The sequence below is a fragment of the Pistacia vera genome, unplaced genomic scaffold (assembly GCF_008641045.1).
Source record: "Pistacia vera cultivar Batoury unplaced genomic scaffold, PisVer_v2 Contig306, whole genome shotgun sequence".
In the NCBI taxonomy this organism is placed as follows: Eukaryota; Viridiplantae; Streptophyta; class Magnoliopsida; order Sapindales; family Anacardiaceae; genus Pistacia; species Pistacia vera.
Genome location: NW_022196120.1, coordinates 88,337 through 109,925, shown reverse-complemented (window position 1 = coordinate 109,925; position 21,589 = coordinate 88,337). Strand labels below are relative to the sequence as shown.

At 37.7% G+C, this 21,589-nt stretch overlaps 4 protein-coding genes across 4 annotated transcripts; 1 reads left to right on the top strand and 3 right to left on the bottom strand.

The window, feature by feature from the left end:
* The first annotated feature begins 4,072 nt into the window (after positions 1–4,072).
* LOC116135938 (secreted RxLR effector protein 161-like) lies at positions 4,073–4,666 on the top strand. The gene has a single exon (XM_031421649.1). The coding sequence runs from the start codon at positions 4,073–4,075 to the stop codon at positions 4,664–4,666; it is 594 nt and encodes a 197-aa protein (XP_031277509.1).
* A 9,850-nt stretch (positions 4,667–14,516) lies between these two features.
* On the bottom strand, positions 14,517–16,508 carry LOC116135937 (phenolic glucoside malonyltransferase 2-like). The gene is made up of 2 exons (XM_031421648.1): positions 15,125–16,508; positions 14,517–14,806 (listed from the first exon to the last, which is right to left on the bottom strand). Exons 1-2 carry the CDS (start codon positions 16,506–16,508, stop codon positions 14,517–14,519), a joined length of 1,674 nt encoding a protein of 557 aa, XP_031277508.1.
* Positions 16,509–16,702: 194 nt separating this feature from the next.
* On the bottom strand, positions 16,703–17,692 carry LOC116135936 (phenolic glucoside malonyltransferase 1-like). The gene has a single exon (XM_031421647.1). It carries the CDS (start codon positions 17,690–17,692, stop codon positions 16,703–16,705), a length of 990 nt encoding a protein of 329 aa, XP_031277507.1.
* A 1,026-nt stretch (positions 17,693–18,718) lies between these two features.
* On the bottom strand, positions 18,719–19,675 carry LOC116135935 (phenolic glucoside malonyltransferase 1-like). Its single transcript, XM_031421646.1, has one exon. The coding sequence runs from the start codon at positions 19,673–19,675 to the stop codon at positions 18,719–18,721; it is 957 nt and encodes a 318-aa protein (XP_031277506.1).
* Positions 19,676–21,589: the final 1,914 nt, after the last annotated feature.

Below are 21,589 nucleotides of genomic sequence, written 5' to 3'. Positions count from 1 at the left end.
AAAAAAATGATGAAAAAATTAAAAACAAAACTTTATTCAATACAAATATTAAACTAAAATAACTCAAAATAAAAATTAACGCTAATTTAAAAACAATAAAATTAAAAGAAAATACAATATAAACTAAAATAACAATCTAGTATTCCGATAGAGTAGTTCCGGATCTTCTAAGATCATCAAAATATTGAAAAGAACTAGAGATCACTATAGACAAATCAAGGGTATGGATTTTCCACTATATATTCAAATTTTCCACTATAACAATCTAAGTCTCTGGTTCTATTTTCATCTTTGGATTGAACATGCTCGTCAATAAACTCTTCAAAGAAGTCATCAAACACCTTGGCAATTGCCTTCACGTGCTTTGTCAGTCCCTGGAGATCAAGTGAAGCAATTTGGGGAATGTAATCATTCAAGTTACTAATGGCCGCCAATTTTACGGCCTCTTGAGACACGGTTTTGAATCCTCTCATCGAAATCTACATCTGCATATTTCTTCCCAGACACCATTCTATTGAAAGGTGATATCATGCTAGAAATGCAGAAAGGTGGCAAAATTTTGAACTGCAGTTTAACGCCTGTTGATCTCCCGTAATTCATGCAGAAGCAGTTTTTTTTTTATCACTATGTTTGATTTGTTCCGTGACTTGTTTAGGTCTATTAAGTTTGGTTAAGTGTAGTTTCTCACTTGCTTGTACGTGTATTAGTAGGTGGAGTAAGTTTAAAATTTGAATTTTGAATTGTTTTAGTTGAAACAGTAGCATTGGCGTATATATATTTTACCCTTGTTTTTTGAATCAAAAACAGAGCATTATTGCAATCCCTAGTTTCTTTTTGGTTCATCAGTTTTTCTCTTTCGTTTCCATGCAAAACTAACAATTGGTATCAAAGCTTTAAGTGATCTTAGAGAGCCTGATAATTAATCCTCTTTCTTCGCACTTTCAACCCCGGTTTTCGTTACTCTTTTTGTTAAAACTCAAAATATTCAGTTTCAATGGTACAACCTCCAGTCTCTCTCACACCTCCAGTCTTTAATGGCGATCAATACCACATGTGGGCAGTCAAGATGAAAGCATTCCTTCGTGGACAGGGTCTGTGGCAGTACGTTGAAGAGAACTATCAACTGCCTCCCTTGGGACCAAATCCCACCCTAAATCAAATCAGGATGCATGAAGAAGAGGCTGCCAAAGCACTGAGAGCTCTCTCTCACATTCATGCAATAGTAACTGACCTTGTATTCACAAGGATCATGGCGTATGAAACATCAAAAGAAGCGTGGGATAAGTTGAGAGAATAGTATACGGGTAGTGATACAACAAGGGGCATGCAGGTGTTGAACCTGAGAAGAGAATTTGAGATGCTGAAAATGCAAGAAACTGAGAAGGTAAGGGAGTATGTTGATAGATTAATGAGTGTGGTTAATAAAATTAGATTGCTTGGGGTGGAATTGACGGATAGAAGAATTGTGGAGAAAGTGTTAGTAAGTCTACCTGAAAGGTTTGAGGCTAAAATCTCCTCTCTTGAGGATTCTAAAGACCTGACTCAAATAACTCTAACTGAGCTGGTCAATTCTTTACAAGCTCAAGAACAAAAGAGGCTTTTAAGGCTAGAAGACTCAGGTGAAGGTGCTATGGTTGCAAAACATAAAGGGAAGTTTATGCAGGCTGGAAATAAGAGAAATGCAGGAGATAAGAAAGGGAAAGAGAAAGCTAACGGTCAGTGGAACAAACATGGTGGGATAAAAGAGTATCCACCATGTTCCCATTGTAAGAAGAAGGGACACTTAGAAAAACGGTGTTGGTTCAGACCAGGAATCTGCAAACAATTCGGCCATATAGAGAGAGTTTGTAAAAATAAAGGGGAATCCTCTCAGCAGCAAGCTCAGATGGTTGAAGATTTGCAGCAAGGGCAGGAAGCTGAGCAATTATTTGTGGCATCCTGTGGGTCTGCCTCATCATGCAATGAAACCTGGTTGATTGATAGTGGATGCACAAGTCATATGACTCCAAACTTGCAAAGCGTCACCAGCTTGGACATGGCGTTTCAATCCAAAGTCAAGATAGGGAATGGAGAATTTATGGATGTTAAAGGGAGAGGTGATGTGGCTATGCAAACTCAATCAGGTACTAAGCTAATTTCTGATGTGCTTTATGTTCCTGAATTAAATCAAAGTTTACTTAGTGTAGGACAAATGTTAAAGAGAAAATATGTCCTACATTTTCAGGATCAATCTTGTAAGATATTAGATAGTAAGGGTAGTGAACTCATGAGAGTTAGAATGATGGGAAAAAGCTTTCCCATTAACTGGAAAAGTTCAGAATTCAGAGCTCATAGTGCTAAGCTAGATGAGTCTGAAATATGGCACAAGCGTTTTGGCCATTATCACTATCACGGTCTCAAGCAAGCTCAGACTAAACAAATGGTTCTGAACCTGCCCGAAATTGATGAAGTTAACACCATGTGTCATGCATGTCATCTTGGCAAGCTGAGCAGACCATCCTTTCCCATGAACCAAGCTTGGAGAGCTTCAGAAAAACTCCAACTCATTCACACAGACGTATGTGGCCCTATGCAAACACTTTCCTTGAATGGGAGTTGTTATTTTGTATTGTTCATTGATGATAAAACCAGAATGTGTTGGGTGTATTTCTTGAAGCAAAAAAATGAAGTAGCTGGAGTTTTTGGAAGGTTTAAGCAGTTGGTTGAAAACCAAACTGGTTTGAGTATCAAAATGGTGAGGAGTGATAATGGGAGTGAATACACATCAAAAGAGTTTGAAACAATCTACATAGAGGCAGGAATCAAGCACCAATTCAGCAGTCCTTATACTCCGCAGCAGAATAGAGTAAGTGAGAGAAGGAATAGAACCGTTATGGAGATGGGAAGATGTATGTTGGCTGAGAAGAAGCTGCCGAAAAGTTTTTGGGCAGAAGCTGTGAACACTGCAGTTTATTTATTAAATAGGCTTCCCACAAAAGCATTGATCAACCAAACTCCCTATGAAGCTTGGTATGGGATCAAACCTGCTGTGGATCATTTAAGGGTCGTTGGCAACACCTGTTATGTATTGGTTCCAACAGCCAAGAGGAAGAAGCTAGATGACAAAGCAACTATATGCATTTTCATTGGATATAGTAATAATTCCAAGGCTTGTAGAGTGTATAATCCAGAAACCAAAAAGATTCATGTCACTAGAGATATAAGGGTTGATGAGAAAGGTGTTTGGAATTGGGAAGAGAACAAAATTGATAAAGAAGAAAGTCCACGGCAGATTGATGTGGTTGGTGATGAAGCTGCTGAAGAAGATGCAAGTGAAATTGAAGAAGAGCTCCCAGTTAGAGGTACTCGTTCATTGGCTAAGGTTTATGAGAGGTGTAATTTGGCCACACTTGAACCAACTAACTTCACTGAAGCAGCAAAGTCTGAAGCTTGGAGAGTTGCTATGCAGGAGGAGTTGTCAATGATAGAAAAAAATCAGACCTAGAAATTTGTGGACAAACCAAGGGATAGAAATGTGATTCAAGTCAAGTGGATCTTTAAGAAGAAATATACTCCTGATGGTTCAATACATAAGCACAAAACAAGGTTGGTTGTCAAGGGGTTTGCTTAACAATATGGAATTGATTTTCATGATACATTCGCACTGGTAGCAAGACTCGACACAATCAAGTTGTTACTTGCTCTTGCGGCTCAATTCGGTTGGAAAATATTCCAACTGGATGTCAAGTCTGCGTTTTTAAATGGATGGCTCAATGAAGAGATCTATGTTGAGCAACCGGATGGGTACCAAGTTCAAGGCTAGTAGAATAAAGTGTATCTTTTGAGGAAGGCCTTGTATGGCCTAAAACAGGCTCCTAGAGCCTGGTACAGCAGGATCAATGAATATTTGATTTTCTTGGTTTACTTGAGAAGTCCCAATGAACATACTCTATATGTAAGAAACGTGGAGGGTGAATTGATCATTGTTTCACTGTATGTTGATGACCTTTTCATCATCGGCAGTAGTCCAAGTAAGGTGGATGAATTTAAGGAAGCAATGAATTGTGAGTTTGAAATAACAGATCTCGAGATAATGTCTTCCTTTCTGGGTATGGAAATTAATCAAACTTCAAGTGGGATATTTGTCAATCAGAGGAGGTATGCTGCGGATGTTCTTAAACGGTTTGGCATGGATAAATGCAAGCCAGTTAATACACCTTTGGTTGCTACTCAGAAATTGAGCAAAGAGGACGGGGCTGTCAAGGTGGATGAGAGTTTATACAGAAGCTTAATAGGCTGTTTGCTGTATCTAACAACAACCAGGCCTGACTTAATGTCCAGGTTTATGACTAATCCAAGTGAAAATCATTTCAGGGCAGCTAAGAGGGTGCTCAGATATATTAAAGGTAATCCTGGACTTGGTGTGTGGTTCAGGAAATCTGAAAGTTTTCAGCTTGTGGGATATTCGGACAGTGATTGGGCTGGATCAATAGATGACATGAAGAGTACATCTGGCTATGTATTTTTCTTAAATTCTGGTGCTGTGTGTTGGCTGTCCAAAAGGCAGGCAACGATAGCTCAGTCAACAGGAAAAGCAGAATACATCTCTACTGTTGCTATCGTGAACCAAGCCATCTGGCTCAGGAAGATTTTGAATGTAACCAAACTCAGAGATAGCCTACTGTAATTTTCTGTGACAATATGTCTACAGTTTCTATGGCAAAAAATCCAGTTAATCTTGGCCGTACCAAACATATTAAATGCAGTAAGGGAAGCTGTGCAAGATCATGAAGTTGAGTTGATACACTGCCGGGGAGAAGAACAGGTCGTTGATATTCTGACTAAGCTGTTGTCCCAAGCCAATTTTGAATATCTTCAGTTCAGACTTGGTGTTTCCAACAATGATATCATGGAGGAGTGTTGAAAGGTGATATCATGCTAGAAATGCAGAAAGGTGGCAGAATTTTGAACTACAGTTTAATGCCTGTTGATCTCCCGTAATTCATGTAGAAGCAGTTTTTTTTATCACTTTGTTTGATTTGTTCAGTGAATTGTTTAGGTGTATTAAGTTTGGTTAAGTGTAGTTTCTCACTTGCTTGTACGTGTATTAGTAGGTGGAGTAAGTTTAAAATTTGAATTTTGAATTGTTTTAGTTGAAACAGTAGCGTTGGCGTGTATATATTTTACCCCTGTTTTTTGAATCAAAAGTAGAGCATTATTGCAGTCCCTAATTTCTCTTTGGTTCATCAGTTTTTCTCTTTCGTTTCCATGCAAAACTAACACATTCTGCAAGTTAGATCTGCACTGAGAGATGTGACTTTGGCACTTACATCAACAACAGCATTATTACTGCCTACTACTTAAAATCAGAACGTCAGCTTGGGATGAGATAGACTTTGAATTCCTGGGAAGTTTAAACGGTGATCCTTGCACTCTTCAAACTAATGTATTTAGCTAAGGCAAAGGTGATAGAGTGAGCAATAGCAGCAACCAAACGTACTATAGCCTAATCGATCGCAGTCTTCTCTACAATCAGATATGCATGTGTTGTGCAGCCTCCCTTGATCCAGTCGACCTTTCTCTCTAATCTTTAGCGGAGCCCGTAGTCATCTATTAAACAGTCGACACAGTTCATGATTCAGTCGCATCCACAATCAGTCTTTAGTGTCACGGGTTGGGAGTTTCACACCCAAAAGGCTAACCTATTAGGTGGAGGGGCTCCTCCCATTTATAAGCCCAAGACCTCCCCAATACGCTTTCAATGTGGGATTTGTTACATTCTCCCCCACCCAGTCCTGTGACACCCTCGTCACAGGTGGGGGCCCCTGCCTACCCATCTAGCTCACTCTCGTGTGGACCCACAATCACACGTGGATGCCCCTGCGTGGGCGCTTGGTGAGATATCAAAAGACGGATTGGGTCTGCTCTGATACCACTTGTCACGGGTTGGGAGTTTCACACCCAAAAGGCTAATCTATTATGTGGAGGGACTCCTCCCATTTATAAGCCCAAGACCTCCCCAATACGCTTTCAATGTGGGATTTGTTACATTAGGCAGCAGCAGCAGCAACAACAACAACAGCCTGTGGGTAATCATCAACAACAAACGCCAAAAACACAACCACCGCCTTCACCATCTCTTGAGCAAACACCAACACCAACTCCTCCACGGCCACTGCTTCCGTCACCATCACCAACATCAACTCCCACACTGGTTCCTCCATGACCATAACCACCATCCCCAACACCCACAAAAGAATCAGATTTTACATCCATCTTTGTCAAGCTTCAGAATCAGAATCACTGGCACTAACATCCTCCTCATGGTTTGACTCAGCTCGAACCTGCTGACTCGCATGACTTCCTTGGAACCAGACAATGGTTACTCTACCTAGTAACACAACGTACTGTAAGTTGTTGATGGGGGTTTATGTAGCGGACAATAAAAATAAAATCCCCAACAACATTTAACCAAGAACCTTATACTCGATTTACGTTATTTACATATGAAATGATATTGAATATAAAATTTTCAGATTTTATACTAGCGTTTAGAGGCTCCTTCAATCAATACGAATCACTCCCACTCTAAGATAAAAGTGAACTCTCGATATCCACACGAAGACAGGAAGACAATCGACTTGCGGTCTTAAGTGCTAACAAGACACACAAGCAAAAAGGATACATAATCTTTCTTCAAGAAAAATTCTCTTCTCCACCAAGTGAAAAATGTGAGAGAAAGTGAGGTGAGTGGCTTGGATTTAATTAATGTGTTCTCCAATTCTGTTTAATTTTAAGTTGCCTTTTATATGCAACAAAAATTAAAACCCTAATCTAGTTAGGAATAAATTTATTCCATGACTAGAATGGTAAATCCTTATTACCAAACAAGGTAATAATCCACATGACATCTTATTTAAATTCAAATATGATTTTCATATTCATATATTATCTTTATTAATATCATCAAATATTAATATTGAATATATATTTAAATTCAAATATGAATTTCATATTTTATATATATTATCTTCACTAATATTAATATCATCAAATATTAATATTAAGTAATCTATATATAATATTTAAATATATGAACATATTTAAATACATAATCTCACTAATTTTAATTTCAATATGAAATTAAATATAAGCAACAACTTCAACAAATTTAATTACACTGTGAGATTACCAAAATACCCTTTCATCTCAAAAGACGAAAAATATCATTTCCATCATAAATGACAAAAATACCCTGTCATTACAAATGGCGAAAATACCCTTTCTCACCAATTCATCCTTAATTTCTCTTCTATGTGTGTGACCTGAAGGCTGCTCATCATATCGGCACTGAGTAATCTCGCAATTGACACCAATCAATCGTCTCATTAAACACAGACCAAGATTGGCCTCTAGCAAGGCATTATGGCCACTCAATAGATTCGGATGGAGCGAAACAGCTTGCCTATCAACAATATGGTTACCGTGCAAACCGATCCTTTCATCATCTGTTATCTCATCGAGATTAAGGTACATAAATAGTATCAACCTCAATTATCTTTGATATCTTTGTATTCAGTTCCTTGACCAATGATTGGAATAATGAATTGGATTGAGCAGCAACTCAATCCCACTATTGCTTTAGTGTCATTGCCATTCACTGAATTACGCCGTGAGATAACTTCTCCCGTACCCGGGAGTGATGAATCCCTTGTTGATCCATCATAGTCTTGATACACTTCTCAATGTAGTCAATCACTACCGTATTGATAGCTCTGAATAGAACTACATTAAGCTGGTGTCAAACTACACCAATCTATACACAAGGCGCTCCGGTGATCTCAAGTCTAAGGATCACATACACCACCATTCGTTAGAAGATTTATTCTATAAAAACTAGGGTTACCATCTATATGGAATCCTCTGGTAGGTCTGTCCAGTGAACTTGCCTATAGCAAGCACCCATGTGTCGCACTAGGTTGTCAGCAGACAACCTTAATAAGTGAGATCAGTCATTGTCTTTTGACAGGGTCGTTCAACACTATGATAGCCTTACCATATTATCTGTGTCCTTGGTTAGAATAATACTAGTGCTATTGACATTTCTAGAATGACTACCATATATGATCATAGGGTTCTCATTATCAAGATTTGAAACACTTGATACCCTCATCACGGTTCTACCACCCTAAAGACATATATCAATACATGCAATTATGATTTACATGATATAGAAGAAAATTGCATTTTATTGATTAATAAAAATTATTATAAAAAGTCAGTTTTACAATAATTGATTGGCTATAGGGCACCACCTCTAACACGTATGTCCTCCAAGCACTCATAATCATCGTCGAACATCTCCACTTGGCTCTACAAAGCAGCTTGATCCACCCAAATTATCTTCACACAAATCACTCTAATCGGCTCTTCCACCACCTCTCAGTTTCTCCCCATAACATCAACAAATGTGGATACCCAAGAATCTTCATTAGGAAGCTTCTTTGAGCATGATCTTGGCCAAAAACTCCAAAAGGAAAGCAAACTCTAGAGCAAAAATGGACCAAATAATAAAATCGGTGGGAGAGAATGGGATTTACCTTGAAACATGGCGGGGTAAGACAATGAAATTTTTTTTGAAAAAACAGGAAGAAGATTCTGTCTCGGTTTTTAATTTTCTTTTGAAATGAAAGATGAAGAGAAGAAGAAGACTTGGAAAAGGAGAGAGTTACAAAGGGTAATTACCCCATTAAATGAATGAAGACAAGTGTCATCAATGCTACAATCTTTGAAAGTCAACCATCACACTAGATTAGTTCAATTGAGCCCCAGGACGTATTACCGAACTAACCTTTGCTACCCTCCAAAAAGACATTTTTTTATCTTTTAAATATTTGTAAATATAGGATGGCTCTAGTCACAAGTGAATTCTAGACTTCTTCTATCAAACATCACAATGAGCGAAGGCTCACCCTCCACTCGACTCGGCCCACTGAATGGAACCAACTTGAAACCAAGAACCCCTTTGCTGAAAGCGCTCATTGGGAACTATTCTATTTCAACATAATTCAATCAGCTTTGAGACCGAGTTGAAAAGAAAAAGCCTTCAGACAACATAAACCAATCGATAAGTTATCAAATCCAAAAGCTTCCTTTTCAAAGCCTAAAAAACCCATCACCACCAAGCATGCATGTTAGCGTCACACCATCAAATGCCAAGCCACCTTCTTGTAGTCAATTTGGCTAACCAAATAATATGAAAACAAGACTCCACAAAAGACACCTTCAAAGGCCACATCCTCCAGGATGAATTGAGATCTCCAGGACCTCTCATTCGACCACTCATACATGCTTAGATGGAATCAGTTACAATCAACTCCGCCTAATCATGCTCGGTGTCAAATAGACTAAGACTCTTCCACTTGTTGAAATCGAACTCAAGCAACCATAGCAAAGTCAAGTTTCACTCGGCTAGCATGAAAAACGATCAAATGACACCATTTCGCCAACTCCAAAGACAAACCACTCTACAAAAAATAAAAAAACCCTCCAAAGTGTGAATGATCTTGACCAGGTAAACAACTCAGCTTGATGGACTCAATTTTTTGAAACTAAATTGTTCTCAAACAGCTGAGTGTCTTGGGAGATTATGACATAGGTGGCACAAAGTTTGCCTAATGGATGCGTTGGATGATCTTTTACCTTTTCACTCATCATGGGCTTACTCAACCAATACTGAGTAGAGACTCCGCTAGTCCTACCAAGTTTGTCTCCATTCAGCCTTGGCTTACCATTCGGCCTTATTCACCTCCTTTGAGCTTAAAGAAGTCCACTCAGAATCCTTGGCAAAACAAGGTTAGTCGGCTCCATCGTCCACCCTTACAATAAGCCAGCCTGACTCAAATTCTTAGCTGATTAAACAAACACTCCACTCGGCTCAGGAAGCATGGGTAGCAGCACTTTGAAGGGGAAAGCTTGTTGCTCAAAACATGCATGCCATGCATGTCACTTCTCCAGGTAAGATTATTCTTCCTTTGGTCCTGCATCACTTCTCCATACGGCTTGTTACTTGATGCATGCACAACATTTTCCATTTGAGTTTTATCTTTTATTTGGTCGTGCACAGGCACGCCATTACTTCTTTTATTCAATTTACTATGGATAATTGCACACCATGCGGGATACCATATGAAGTTGTTTCAAGTCATCTACTATGTTCACCTTCAATCAATTTACATCGACTCGGATGCAAGACCCAAATTACATCGAAAGTTAGCCATGCCTACTGGACCACATAGCCCTCAAATGTTTTCAACTACAAAGTTGGTCATGCCGACCTAAGCACACTACCCTCAAACTTTCAACTACAAAGTCGGTCACGCTGACTTGGGCACACTAACCTTGAACTTTCAACTACAAAGTTGGTCACGTCGACTTGGGTACACTACCTTTGAACTTTCAACTACAAAGTCGGTCACGTCGACTTGGGCACATTGCCCTCGAATTTTCAACTACAAATTTGGTCACGCCGACTTAGGCACAATGCCCTTGAATTGCCAACTACAAAGCCAGTCATGCCAACTACAAAGTCGGTTATGTCAACTAAGGCACCAAGCCTTGAGAACTACAAGTTAGTCACACCGACTCGGCCACAAGGCCTAATACATTGATTTTCAACTACAAGTAGTTCATGCTGACTCAACCACGAGGCTTGATGCCTTGAGTTCAACTATAGGTCAGTCATGTGAACTCAATCATATGACCTAAACGCCTAGGTTTTCTATTACAAGTCGATAACTTCTCCCAACCCAAATTGGCCGAGCGAGTCTTCATATCTCTCCCAAGCCTGATTGGTCAAGCATTCACCTCCCAACTCAGGGTGGTTCAGCAAAATCCTCCCAACTCGGGTTGGTTGAGTGTATATTCTCCAGACAACGGTCCATCCGACCTAATAAGCTGCTAGCATTGATTAACTCAATCCGCACTCATTTGATTAAATCTACTCTTTAAGCTAAATACCCTTTAATTTAGAGAGTGGGGGGCTAACTGGCAAAACATCGTCTTGGACCTGACAAAGCCTAGTAACAAAATAAACATGTCACAACCTAAGGCATTAGCCCAATTCCGGTTGGGCTTATGCTTAAAGTCACCTTCTCAACTGCCCACTCTATGAGTTGGGCTATCATACAAGTTAAGCTAAAACTGGGTTCTGACCCATTAGCCTACAACAGTCCATAAACAGGAAATCAGAATCTCATTCTATTTCCTCTTCTACTAAGATTTTGAATCTTACTCAAACTAGTAAACTTAATCTGACAAATGCAAGAAATCTTATTTCTTTCCTGATAGAGATTATCTCCCAAAATAGGGTTCAGTGTCCTACTACGATTCCAACCCCTTGGGTTCACTATAAAAACAGAGGTCTGCGCTCTTATTATGAGGGCAATCTCCAATATTCAATATTTACTACTCAAAATCACCTACTTGCTCCTAAATTCTTGCTCCCGATTCGTCGTGGCCTTGCCTTCCGACAGGACTCCTGGTAATCTTTCTTGCCTAGATTCTCACTAAATCATCTCTTTCAGCCTTGCTGACTTGAGCATCAGAGTGCCTACAACAAACACCACCCTGATATTTTCCGTAAGCTTCACGCTTGTCTTTTCATGTGTGCAGGTCCAACGGATTGTCAATGGCCTCAACCTCATAAGATCAGATCTTATTTCCGTAACAATAGATTTTTTGCATCTATAGTAGAGACTCCTTTATGCTGTGCATGGGGTCTCTTTTTTTGGTTGATCTTTGTGTATATTTGTGTAGACTTGTTTTTGATTTTGAGCTAGACCTGCCTTTTTTTTTTTTTTTTTTTTTTGGTGCTGTTGGTCTGCTTGTTTAGGCCTTTGCAAGTCTAGCTAGTTCATGCTTATGGATTGTATATCCTTGCCATGTTGACACTTGACACCTTTGTTTTGCTGGGTCGTTGGGGGGTGAGCATGGATAGCGGTTAGAACTGGAACCAGCGGGTAAAACCAGAATCGGAATCGACATTGTGAGGGTAGGTTCCGGTTCCAATTTTTTGGAACCGACACTATGTGGGTCTAGGTCCGATTTCGATTCCTACATGTGCAAGAATCGAAACCAACCTGAGATAGGGACTGATGGGGACTGATGGCGGGTACCCTGGATTGAACCTGCTTGGAACTAATGTTGGGTACCTAGGATGAAACCTGCTTGGAACGAAGGGTGGGTACCCGGGAAGGAACCTGGACTAAAACAGAATATCAATAAAGAATGGGAGGTCTATCTTTTAATTTTATATATAAAAAAATTAAAATGGGATTAAAACACATGTGGGTGACACGTGTGAACTATAGAGGCCCCACTTGCTTAGTGTAAATTATATTAAAATAATAAATAGTATCTATATTTTTTAAAATTTTTTTTAAATATATATTATAATATAAGTTTTAATTAATTAAGTGCATAATTAGAATTATAATCCAATTAAAATTGTTTTAATATTTTAAAAGAATTTTTTTTTAATAAAATAGTATATTTGATGCAATAATATTTAGTTATTTAAATCAATTAATAAGTTCTAAGTATATCTATAGCAAACTAGTAATTAATTAATCATATATGATAAATTGATAAATATTAGTAAATTACTATACTAATATATTATATAATTAAATGATTAGAAATTTAATTAGTTATAACATTGCATTATAGTATGACAACTCATGTTCATAAGACATGAGTCATGATATATTAAGAAATCATAAAACAAGAGTTAGAGTCATACTAATTATTTAATGAAATATTCATAAATCATATTAATATTAATATTTAATTTTATTCTTTTGTTACAAATTCACAATTAATGTTAATTTAACTTATGGGCAAATTCAAAAACTTCATTTTCACTCTAGTAATAATAATATTATATAAATTATTTTTATGTATTCATAAGTAATTAAGTACAAATTGAAGTTCAATGAGTATGAAAGATAAATGATTAATTGTTAATTTATTAAAATACGAAAATTAGAACCACCTACTAATTGTGTATGAAACTTTTTCCGAAATAATTTAATTATTAGTAATTATATTTTATTTCTCTATAATTGTGATGAATTGATTGAATTCGAGTATTGCCTAGAGATTAGAGGACATGTGAGTCACATTGAACATAAATGAATGAGTAATGAAAAGTTTAAAACTACTAAATATAAGTTTTCTTAATTTTTCAGGGGTGTATTTGTAAAATTTTAAGATGTGTTTGTCATTTTTAAACTAATAGAGGGTAATTTATTTTTTTACAAGATACCTGGGTTAGGAACCGGAACCTGCATTTCAAGTTCTGATTCCAAGAATCAAAGAACCAGAACTGACCAATTCTTTTTCCTGGGAATCGACCGGTTCCGATTTCCCCAAAAATCGCAGGCACCTAGAACTACTCATCCCTAGTTGGGAATGTCCAAGGGTTCATGATCTCTTGTAGAGACTCCTTTATGGCGTCTCATTCTTTCATTTTTTTTATATTATTACCATTTACACAAATTAGAGGGGACCAATCCAAATCCTAGATTTTCAAAGAGAAAGATCAATCATTGTTTCTTGTATTCAGGATCCAATTCATTGGATGGAATCTTATTTCATCTTTTACTTTTTTCTATTAAGTACGTTTAACAAAACTTTTCGACCAATTTGGAGAATCTTAGCTATGTTCAGATATGAATTTAATTTTTGTTTTTACTTTTCAAAGAAGGGTTTTGTTACATTAAACCCGTGTGTATGACCTCTTTTGTGGTGAGCATATGTTGGTTTAAAAAATGTTATTAATTTAACTTTCAAATTTATCAATAATTTCATGAATTTAACCTTCAAAAGTTATATTAACTTTCAATATTATTATCATATTTTGGTAAAAGAGTCATTTCATTTAAATAAAACATAATAACCTAACGATGCATAAAAAATGAGTGTTAGAATCACACAAAAATTAATTAATAATGCTTCAAACACACAAAAATTAAAATTATATTTTTAAAACTAATAAATATTTACTACAAAAATATTAAACACACAAGTTTTAGTATAAAAACTGAGAGATAAGGTTAGTTTATGATTACCCCAATTTTGTATGGAGAAAACAAGAAAAGCAAAATTCACGTCAACAGATACAAACCCAAAAATAATTAAATAAAATAAAACACATCTCATCTTCTCTCTCCTTTCTCTCTCTCACTCGTCTTGTTCTTTTTCTAAGTCAGTTTGTGTCACCTTGGTTAATTTTCGAGATCTATTTAATATCTTACAAACCTAATTTTCAAATTAAATCACAAATATTATAGATGACTCAAAGTAATTCGAGAAAGTTAATGAAAAGAACAACCTTTCTTTAATTATCTCTGTTTTCTCTCTCGTTTCTCCCTTCCTTGTTGCTATTCTCTTGCCATAAAATTGACCCATTTTTATCTATCGGCACATTCTCCACCTTCTTCGGCCTCCTCCACCCGAAATCTGACCCATAAACCTCAAACCGGGTTGACCCAGCAACGCCAAACACTATTCCCTCCTCCTCTCATCGTCGTTAACTTTGCATCATTCTCCTCCAATCCTCTTTCCAACCCTTTGATCTTGTCACTTAGTTTCTCTGCGACAAAACCAACCTCATTTTTCTCCGTGAAATCTCTTGCTTCGGCAACTACCCTGTGTCCTCTCACACAGTTACCAAAATAATTCAGTGGAAGCGGAGGGTCTAGACGGGTCCTGTAATCCGCCCTGAATCCTAATATACCTTTTCTATTACCTTCTTTTCCTTTGGCTTTCACAATGCAGACGAATAAATTTGCACATGTAAGCACAGATATCGGTAATTGGGGAATCAAAAAATGAAATTCAACAGCTCCATGAATTCCATTGCCCCAGAGAAAGATTATACAATTTCATACATTCATCATCTTAAACACGTCTAAAATAATAATCAATACATAAAATATTGATAACAACATTGACAATACAAATAAAAAGCAATAGGGTGTCGATAATAGAAAATATTTTATAAGAACATTGACTATAATATTTTATACTGTTTTCAATGGGGTCATTAATGTTTCTAACTTCAGAGATTAGTTCTGTAAACCAGAAACAAAGAGAGACTTAAAAGTCTCCATTTCGTTCTCGTTCAAAACGACACCAATTTCAATGCCATTTCCATCCCCACTCTCCGCCAAAGCAATCGCTCCTGTTCTATCGACAGACACTATCTCTACTTTCTTCGGCCTTCCCCACCCGAAATCAACCCCGTAAACATTGAACCGGATCGAACCGGCAATACTAAGCGTTTGTGCTCCCGCTTCCACAGTCATCAAATTTTCTAAATTCTTTTCTGCACCTTCATAAACTCCCTTCTCCTCAATTTCCCTTATCATGTTACTGATTTTCTCCGTGATAATTACAACCCCATTTTCCTCCATGAAATCTCTCGCTTTGATAATCGCTTGTCCGGGAAAAACACAGTTGCCGAAATAATTTGCAGGGAGTGGAGGATCCATACGGTTTCTATAATCCACTGGGAACAAAAAGTTAACCTTTCTCTCACCTTCTCCCCCTCTTGTTTTCACAAGACAAATTAAAAGATACACATATGTAACCACAAAAGTGGATAAATGAAGCTCCTTTGTAGGTTTTTCTTCTTCTGCTTTGGACAATATCTTTTCTCTGAGTTTTTTTATATCTTCACGAGTCAGCTTAAACGTTGCTCCAAGTGAATTCCGATTTACTCCTAAATCTTCTATTACCTTCAAGCTTAGCTGGTTGACTTCTGAAATATCGGACCCCATGGAACCTGAATAGTTCTTCAAGAAAACCATGTAAAGTCCAGTCGGGTCTTTGATAACCGTCCGATCAAAGAACGGAGTAAGTTCTGGCAGCAAAGAAGGGTCTTGTGTGTCTTGTTTTGTGCATAGATAAGCCCAGGATTTCATGAACTTAGTGGCAGCATTGCCATCTATAACTGCATGGTGCGTAGTGATGCCAATAGAAAAGCCTTGATTTGTAAACAATGTTATTTGCAGAGCCATGCTTGATGCTCTCTCATCAGATGTCAACAACTCCGGTGTTAAATGTCGTAACTCGGGAGACTCACGAATTTCATTGCCGGAGAGACGGTTAAAGTCTGCGGTTGACTCGGCGACGAGGAGAGAAACGGCGTCGTCTGGTATGTAGGAGATGATAGGCTTGGGGACATTTGGAGGCCATGTGAGTTTGCCGGCGAGAGGGAGGTAGTGAAGAAGAGCGAGAGAGAGTGAATGTTTGAGTTTGGGAAGTATGGTTGAGTTGAAGTGCTGAAGGGTTGAATGAGAGAGTTGGTAAAAGAAGAGACGCTCCACCGGAGGAAATTTCAACCAGAATGTATCAAAGAAAGTGAGAGGAAGAGATAACTCGGTAGCGGACTGGGATGAGTTGGGAAATGGAGCAACTCGGCAAGTTTCAAGAATCTTAAGTGGGTTATCATGTGAAGCCATGGTGAGAGAGAATTCAAAGAATAGTTTGGAATTCAATTGTTGAATTTATCATTCTTTTGAATATGATCAAAATCGGAGCAATCTCTGGCACCAACTTTACCAACGGCAAATAAATAGAACCGATTAATATTAATCCCTAAGATTAAGGGTCAAAATCTCAACGTCTACAACATGGATCTCGCTCTTTCTTTCATTTAAGGCATATTAGCATATATGGACCCCAAATTACTAATTAATGAAAAATCAATAACTTGAAAGAGAAGATTATCTTTGTTGANTACAAGACAAATTAAAAGATACACATATGTAACCACAAAAGTGGATAAATGAAGCTCCTTCGTAGGTTTTACTTCTTCTGCTTTGGACAATATCTTTTCTCTGAGTTTTTTTATATCTTCACGAGTCAGCTTAAACGTGGCTCGAAGTGAATTCCGATTTACTCCTAAATCTTCTATCACCTTCAAGCTTAGCTGGTTGACTTCTGAAATATCGGACCCCAGGGAACCTGAATAGTTCTTCAAGAAAACCATGTAAAGTCCAGTCGGGTCTTTGATAACCGTCCGATCAAAGAACGGAGTAAGTTCTGGCAGCAAAGAAGGGTCTTGTGTGTCTTGTTTTGTGCATAGATAAGCCCAGGATTTCATGAACTTAGTGGCAACATTGCCATCTATAACTGCATGGTGCGTAGTGATGCCAGTAGAAAAGCCTTGATTTGAAAACAAAGTTATTTGCAGAGCCATGCTTGATGCTCTCTCATCAGATGTCAACAACTCCGGTGTTAAATGTCGTAACTCGGGAGACTCACGAATTTCATTGCCGGAGAGACGGTTAAAGTCTGCGGTTGACTCGGCGACGAGGAGAGAAACGGCGTCGTCTGGTATGTAGGAGATGATAGGCTTGGGGACATTTGGAGGCCATGTGAGTTTGCCGGCGAGAGGGAGGTAGTGAAGAAGAGCGAGAGAGAGTGAATGTTTGAGTTTGGGAAGTATGGTTGAGTTGAAGTGCTGAAGGGTTGAATGAGAGAGTTGGTAAAAGAAGAGACGCTCCACCGGAGGAAATTTCAACCAGAATGTATCAAAGAAAGTGAGAGGAAGAGATAACTCGGTAGCGGACTGGGATGAGTTGGGAAATGGAGCAACTCGGCAAGTTTCAAGAATCTTAAGTGGGTTATTATGTGAAGCCATGGTGAGAGAGAATTCAAAGAATAGTTTGGAATTCAATTGTTGAATTTATCATTCTTTTGAATATGATCAAAATCGGAGCAATCTCTGGCACCAACTTTACCAACGGCAAATAAATAGAACCGATTAATATTAATCCCTAAAATTAAGGGTCAAAATCTCAACGTCTACAACATGGATCTCGCTCTTTCTTTCATTTAAGGCATATCAGCATATATGTACGCTAACTAAATTACTAATTAATGAAAAATCAACAACTTGAAAGAGAAGATTATCTTTGTTTATGCGAAAATCGGCAACAATCAGAGGTCCGTGGACCGTGATTGAGGTACGCGCTTGACAATGCTAAAACTACGTAGTATATGTGCATGATCTTAACACATCAACAATGAAGGCAATGCGGTGACGAATGTGCATCAATAATCATAAGATAACAAAGAAACTAGAAATGAATTTTGAAAGTGTTTTAACTGTATATAATATAAAACTTATATCCACTATTATGTTTTTGAGTGTATTGTCAAGCTGAACTACAAAGAGTTATTTTGAGTTACAATAAATTGTCTCAATAAGTTTTTCTTTTACAGTTCACTCTTTTCTCAGTCTCTATCTCAAATCTCCTCTTTTCGGGACGAATCCTTAAAACAGATTATAAATGAGTTTATACAGCAGTAATTACAAGATTAAATTAAAAATAAACTCAAATAAGAAATAACTAATAATATTCGACTTTTAATTGTGCAGTCCATAAATCTCCAGACAAAAATGGAAATTATTCGCGGGGATTTCTCGCACAACAATCTTAAATTTATTTAACACATTCCCAACAGTTTCTATATAACGTAATCTTGATATATAGCAAATAATTTATAATACATTGACTATAATATAAAATACAAGTGAACAACAATACTCTTATGAGTTTAGATAAATATTGTAATAGAAAATATTTTATAAGAACATTGACTTTGACAATATAATATAGAAGACAAATAACAACAATACCGTATTCTAGGATTATCTCAAACTTCAGAGATTTTGCAAACCAGAAACAAAGAAAGACTTGAAAATTTCCATTTCATGACTGTTCAGAACCACACCAATTTCAACGCCGTTCCCATCTCGACACTCCGCCATAGCTATTGCTCCTGTTTTTTCAACAGAAACTATCTCTACCTTCTTCCGCCTTCCCCAGCCGAAATCAACTCCGTAAACATTGAACCGGATCGAACCAGCAAGACCAATCGTTTGGTCTCCTGCTTCCATTTTCATCAAGTCTTCTAATATCCCTTCAGCACCTTCAAAGAGTCCTTTCTCGTCAATCTCTCTTATCATGTTACTGATTTTCTTAGCGATAATCGCAATCCCATTTTCCTCTATCAAAGCACTTGCCTTTATTATCGATTTAAGAAGAAAAACACAATTGCCGAAATAATTTGCAGGGACGGAAGGAGCCAAACGGTTTCTATAATCCACTGGGAACATAAAGTTAACGTTTCTGTTACCTTCTCTCCCTCTGGCTTTCACGAGACAAATCAAAACATACGAATATGTAACCACAAAAGTGGATAAATGAGGCTGCTTTATAGGTTTTGTCCCTTCTACTCTTGACAATATAATTTCTCTGAGTTTCTTTATATCTTCACGACTCAGCTTAAACGTGGCTCGAATTGTGTTGCGATTTACTCCTAAATCTTCATACACCTTCAAGCTTGGCTGGTTGACTTCTGAAATATCGGACCCCGAGTAATTTAACCAGTTCTTCAAGTACACCATGTAAAGTCCAGTCGGGTCTTTGATCACGGTCCGATCAAAGGACGGAGTAAGTTCTGGCAATAAAAAAGCGTCTTGTTTATCTAGTTGTGTGCATAGATTAGCCCAGGATTTCATGAACGTGATCGCAGTACTGCCGTCCACGATTGCATGGTGCGTGGTGATGCCAATACAAAAGCCTTGATTTGGAAACAAGGTTATTTGGAGAGCCATGCTAGATGCTTTGTCATCAGATGTCAACAACTGGGGAACTAAATGACGTAACTCGGGAGACTAAATAATATCATCGCTGGAGAGACGGTTGAAGTCTGCGGCGGACTCAGCGACGAGGAGCGTAACGGCGTCGTCTGATGAGTAGGATACGATAGGCTTGGTGGTATGTGGAGGCCATGTGAGTTTCCCGGCGAGAGGAAGATAGTGAAGAAGAGCGAGAGACAGTGAATGTTTGAGTTTGGGAATGATCACTGAGTTGAAGTGAAGAAGGGTTGAATCAGTGAGTTGGTAAAAGAATAGACGCTCCACTGGAGGAAAGTTCAACCAGAATGTGTCGTAGAAAGTAAGAGGAAAAGAGAAGTCAGAAGCGGATTGGGGTGAGTTGGGAAATGGGCCAACCCGAGAAATCTCGAGTATGTTTAGTGGGTTATGCAAAGCCATGGTGAGTGAATATTGAGTGAGTCTGATACACTGAATGGATGAATTTATCATTGTTTTTCATCTCTCTAAATGTGATTTAATAATGGCAGATAATATTACGATCAGCTTTGCATCATGAGGAATACTAAAGACCAACCACAAATTTGACTAAAAATAAAAATAAATATTCTGCAATCTGATGTAAGGAGAGTTGAAATTTTTCAAGGATATAATTTTAAAGATTAAATGAAAGATTTTATGACACAATTGTATTTTGGGAGATATTATTTAAAATTGATGAATTCAGGGAAAGTTGTTTATATTAATGGGTTCCCTTAAAGATCACGGGAATGTTATACTCCCTTCATTTCTATATAACTATCGTTTTAAGTTTCTGTACAGTTTTTAATGAATCAATTTTATCCTTCCTCAAATTGACTTTTTCCTCTTATATTACACAGGTGAGAATTTTCCCACCGTACACATCTGTGAAATAGTGAAAGAGAAAGAGGAGATATGGGCTATAGAAAAAAAGTGAAGAGAGGATATGAGGGGCAGAGTAGAGAAAGGAGATGTGGACAATGAAAAAGATAGATAAAGAGAGAGAAGAGATGTGGGTCATAGCAAAAAGTGGAGAAATGAGATGAAAGGTAAAGTAGAGAATGGAGATGTGCGTCAGAGAAACATTGAAAGAGAAAATACGTCTTATTTTGAAAAAGGTTAATACCCTCGAAACAACATCTATAAAGGAATAGAGGGAGTATTAAATATATTTAGTTAAATTAGAATAAATTGATAAGTATATTATATAAATTATTAATTTTTTTATATTATTATTATTTAGATTATTTATTTTAACCCCCTTTATTTAAAAATTCACTAAAACACCATAGCCACAATAAAAGTTTAAAAATTAGCCATAATACTTCAATCACCCTTGATGAAAATAAGGTGACTCTTTTTTATTGTTACATTGAGAATAGAATACAAGGTGCATTTGTTTTAGTATTTTTGATATTTTTAGAGCTGAGTGGGAATAACGAGGTAGAATTTAAAAATTAATAAAAAAACTCCCCTAGGTTTATTAAATAACTGAACACCCCTATAATAAAAACATTAAAAATTACAAAAACACCCCCACCTACCCATTAAATTTCGACAGCTGGCCACCACTGTTGGAGGGTGGCCGAAATAGCTGTATCGGCGTACGACCGATTGGATCTGGCTGGTCGTGCGCTGCGATGACTTTTTCCAGCCAGATTCACCGTGGATCTCGCTAGAAAAGGTCAGATTTAGCCATGTTTGGATATCAACGATGGCCAAAGATATGGCCGTCATTGACGACTAGCTACGGTCAGATTCACGGTGGATCTGGCCGAAAAATGATAGATCGGCGCACTGCCAGCCAGATTTAGCTGGTAGTGCGCCATTATACTAGATTTCGGCCACCTTCTAGTGGTGGTGGTCGGAATTTGGCAAATGTGGGTGGGTGGA

What these genes read in the sequence shown, in the direction of transcription:
- LOC116135938 (XM_031421649.1), top strand. Translation starts at nt 4,073, where the DNA reads ATGTCTTCCTTTCTGGGTATGGAAATTAATCAAACTTCAAGTGGGATA.
- LOC116135937 (XM_031421648.1), bottom strand. Translation starts at nt 16,508, where the DNA reads ATGGCTTCACATGATAACCCACTTAAGATTCTTGAAACTTGCCGAGTT. An exon ending in TAAGTCTCTCTTTGTTTCTG is followed by an intron (nt 14,807 to 15,124) that starts GTTTACAGAACT and finishes GCATTGTGAAAG; the next exon opens with CCAAAGGAAAAGAAGGTAAT.
- LOC116135935 (XM_031421646.1), bottom strand. Translation starts at nt 19,675, where the DNA reads ATGGCTCTCCAAATAACCTTGTTTCCAAATCAAGGCTTTTGTATTGGC.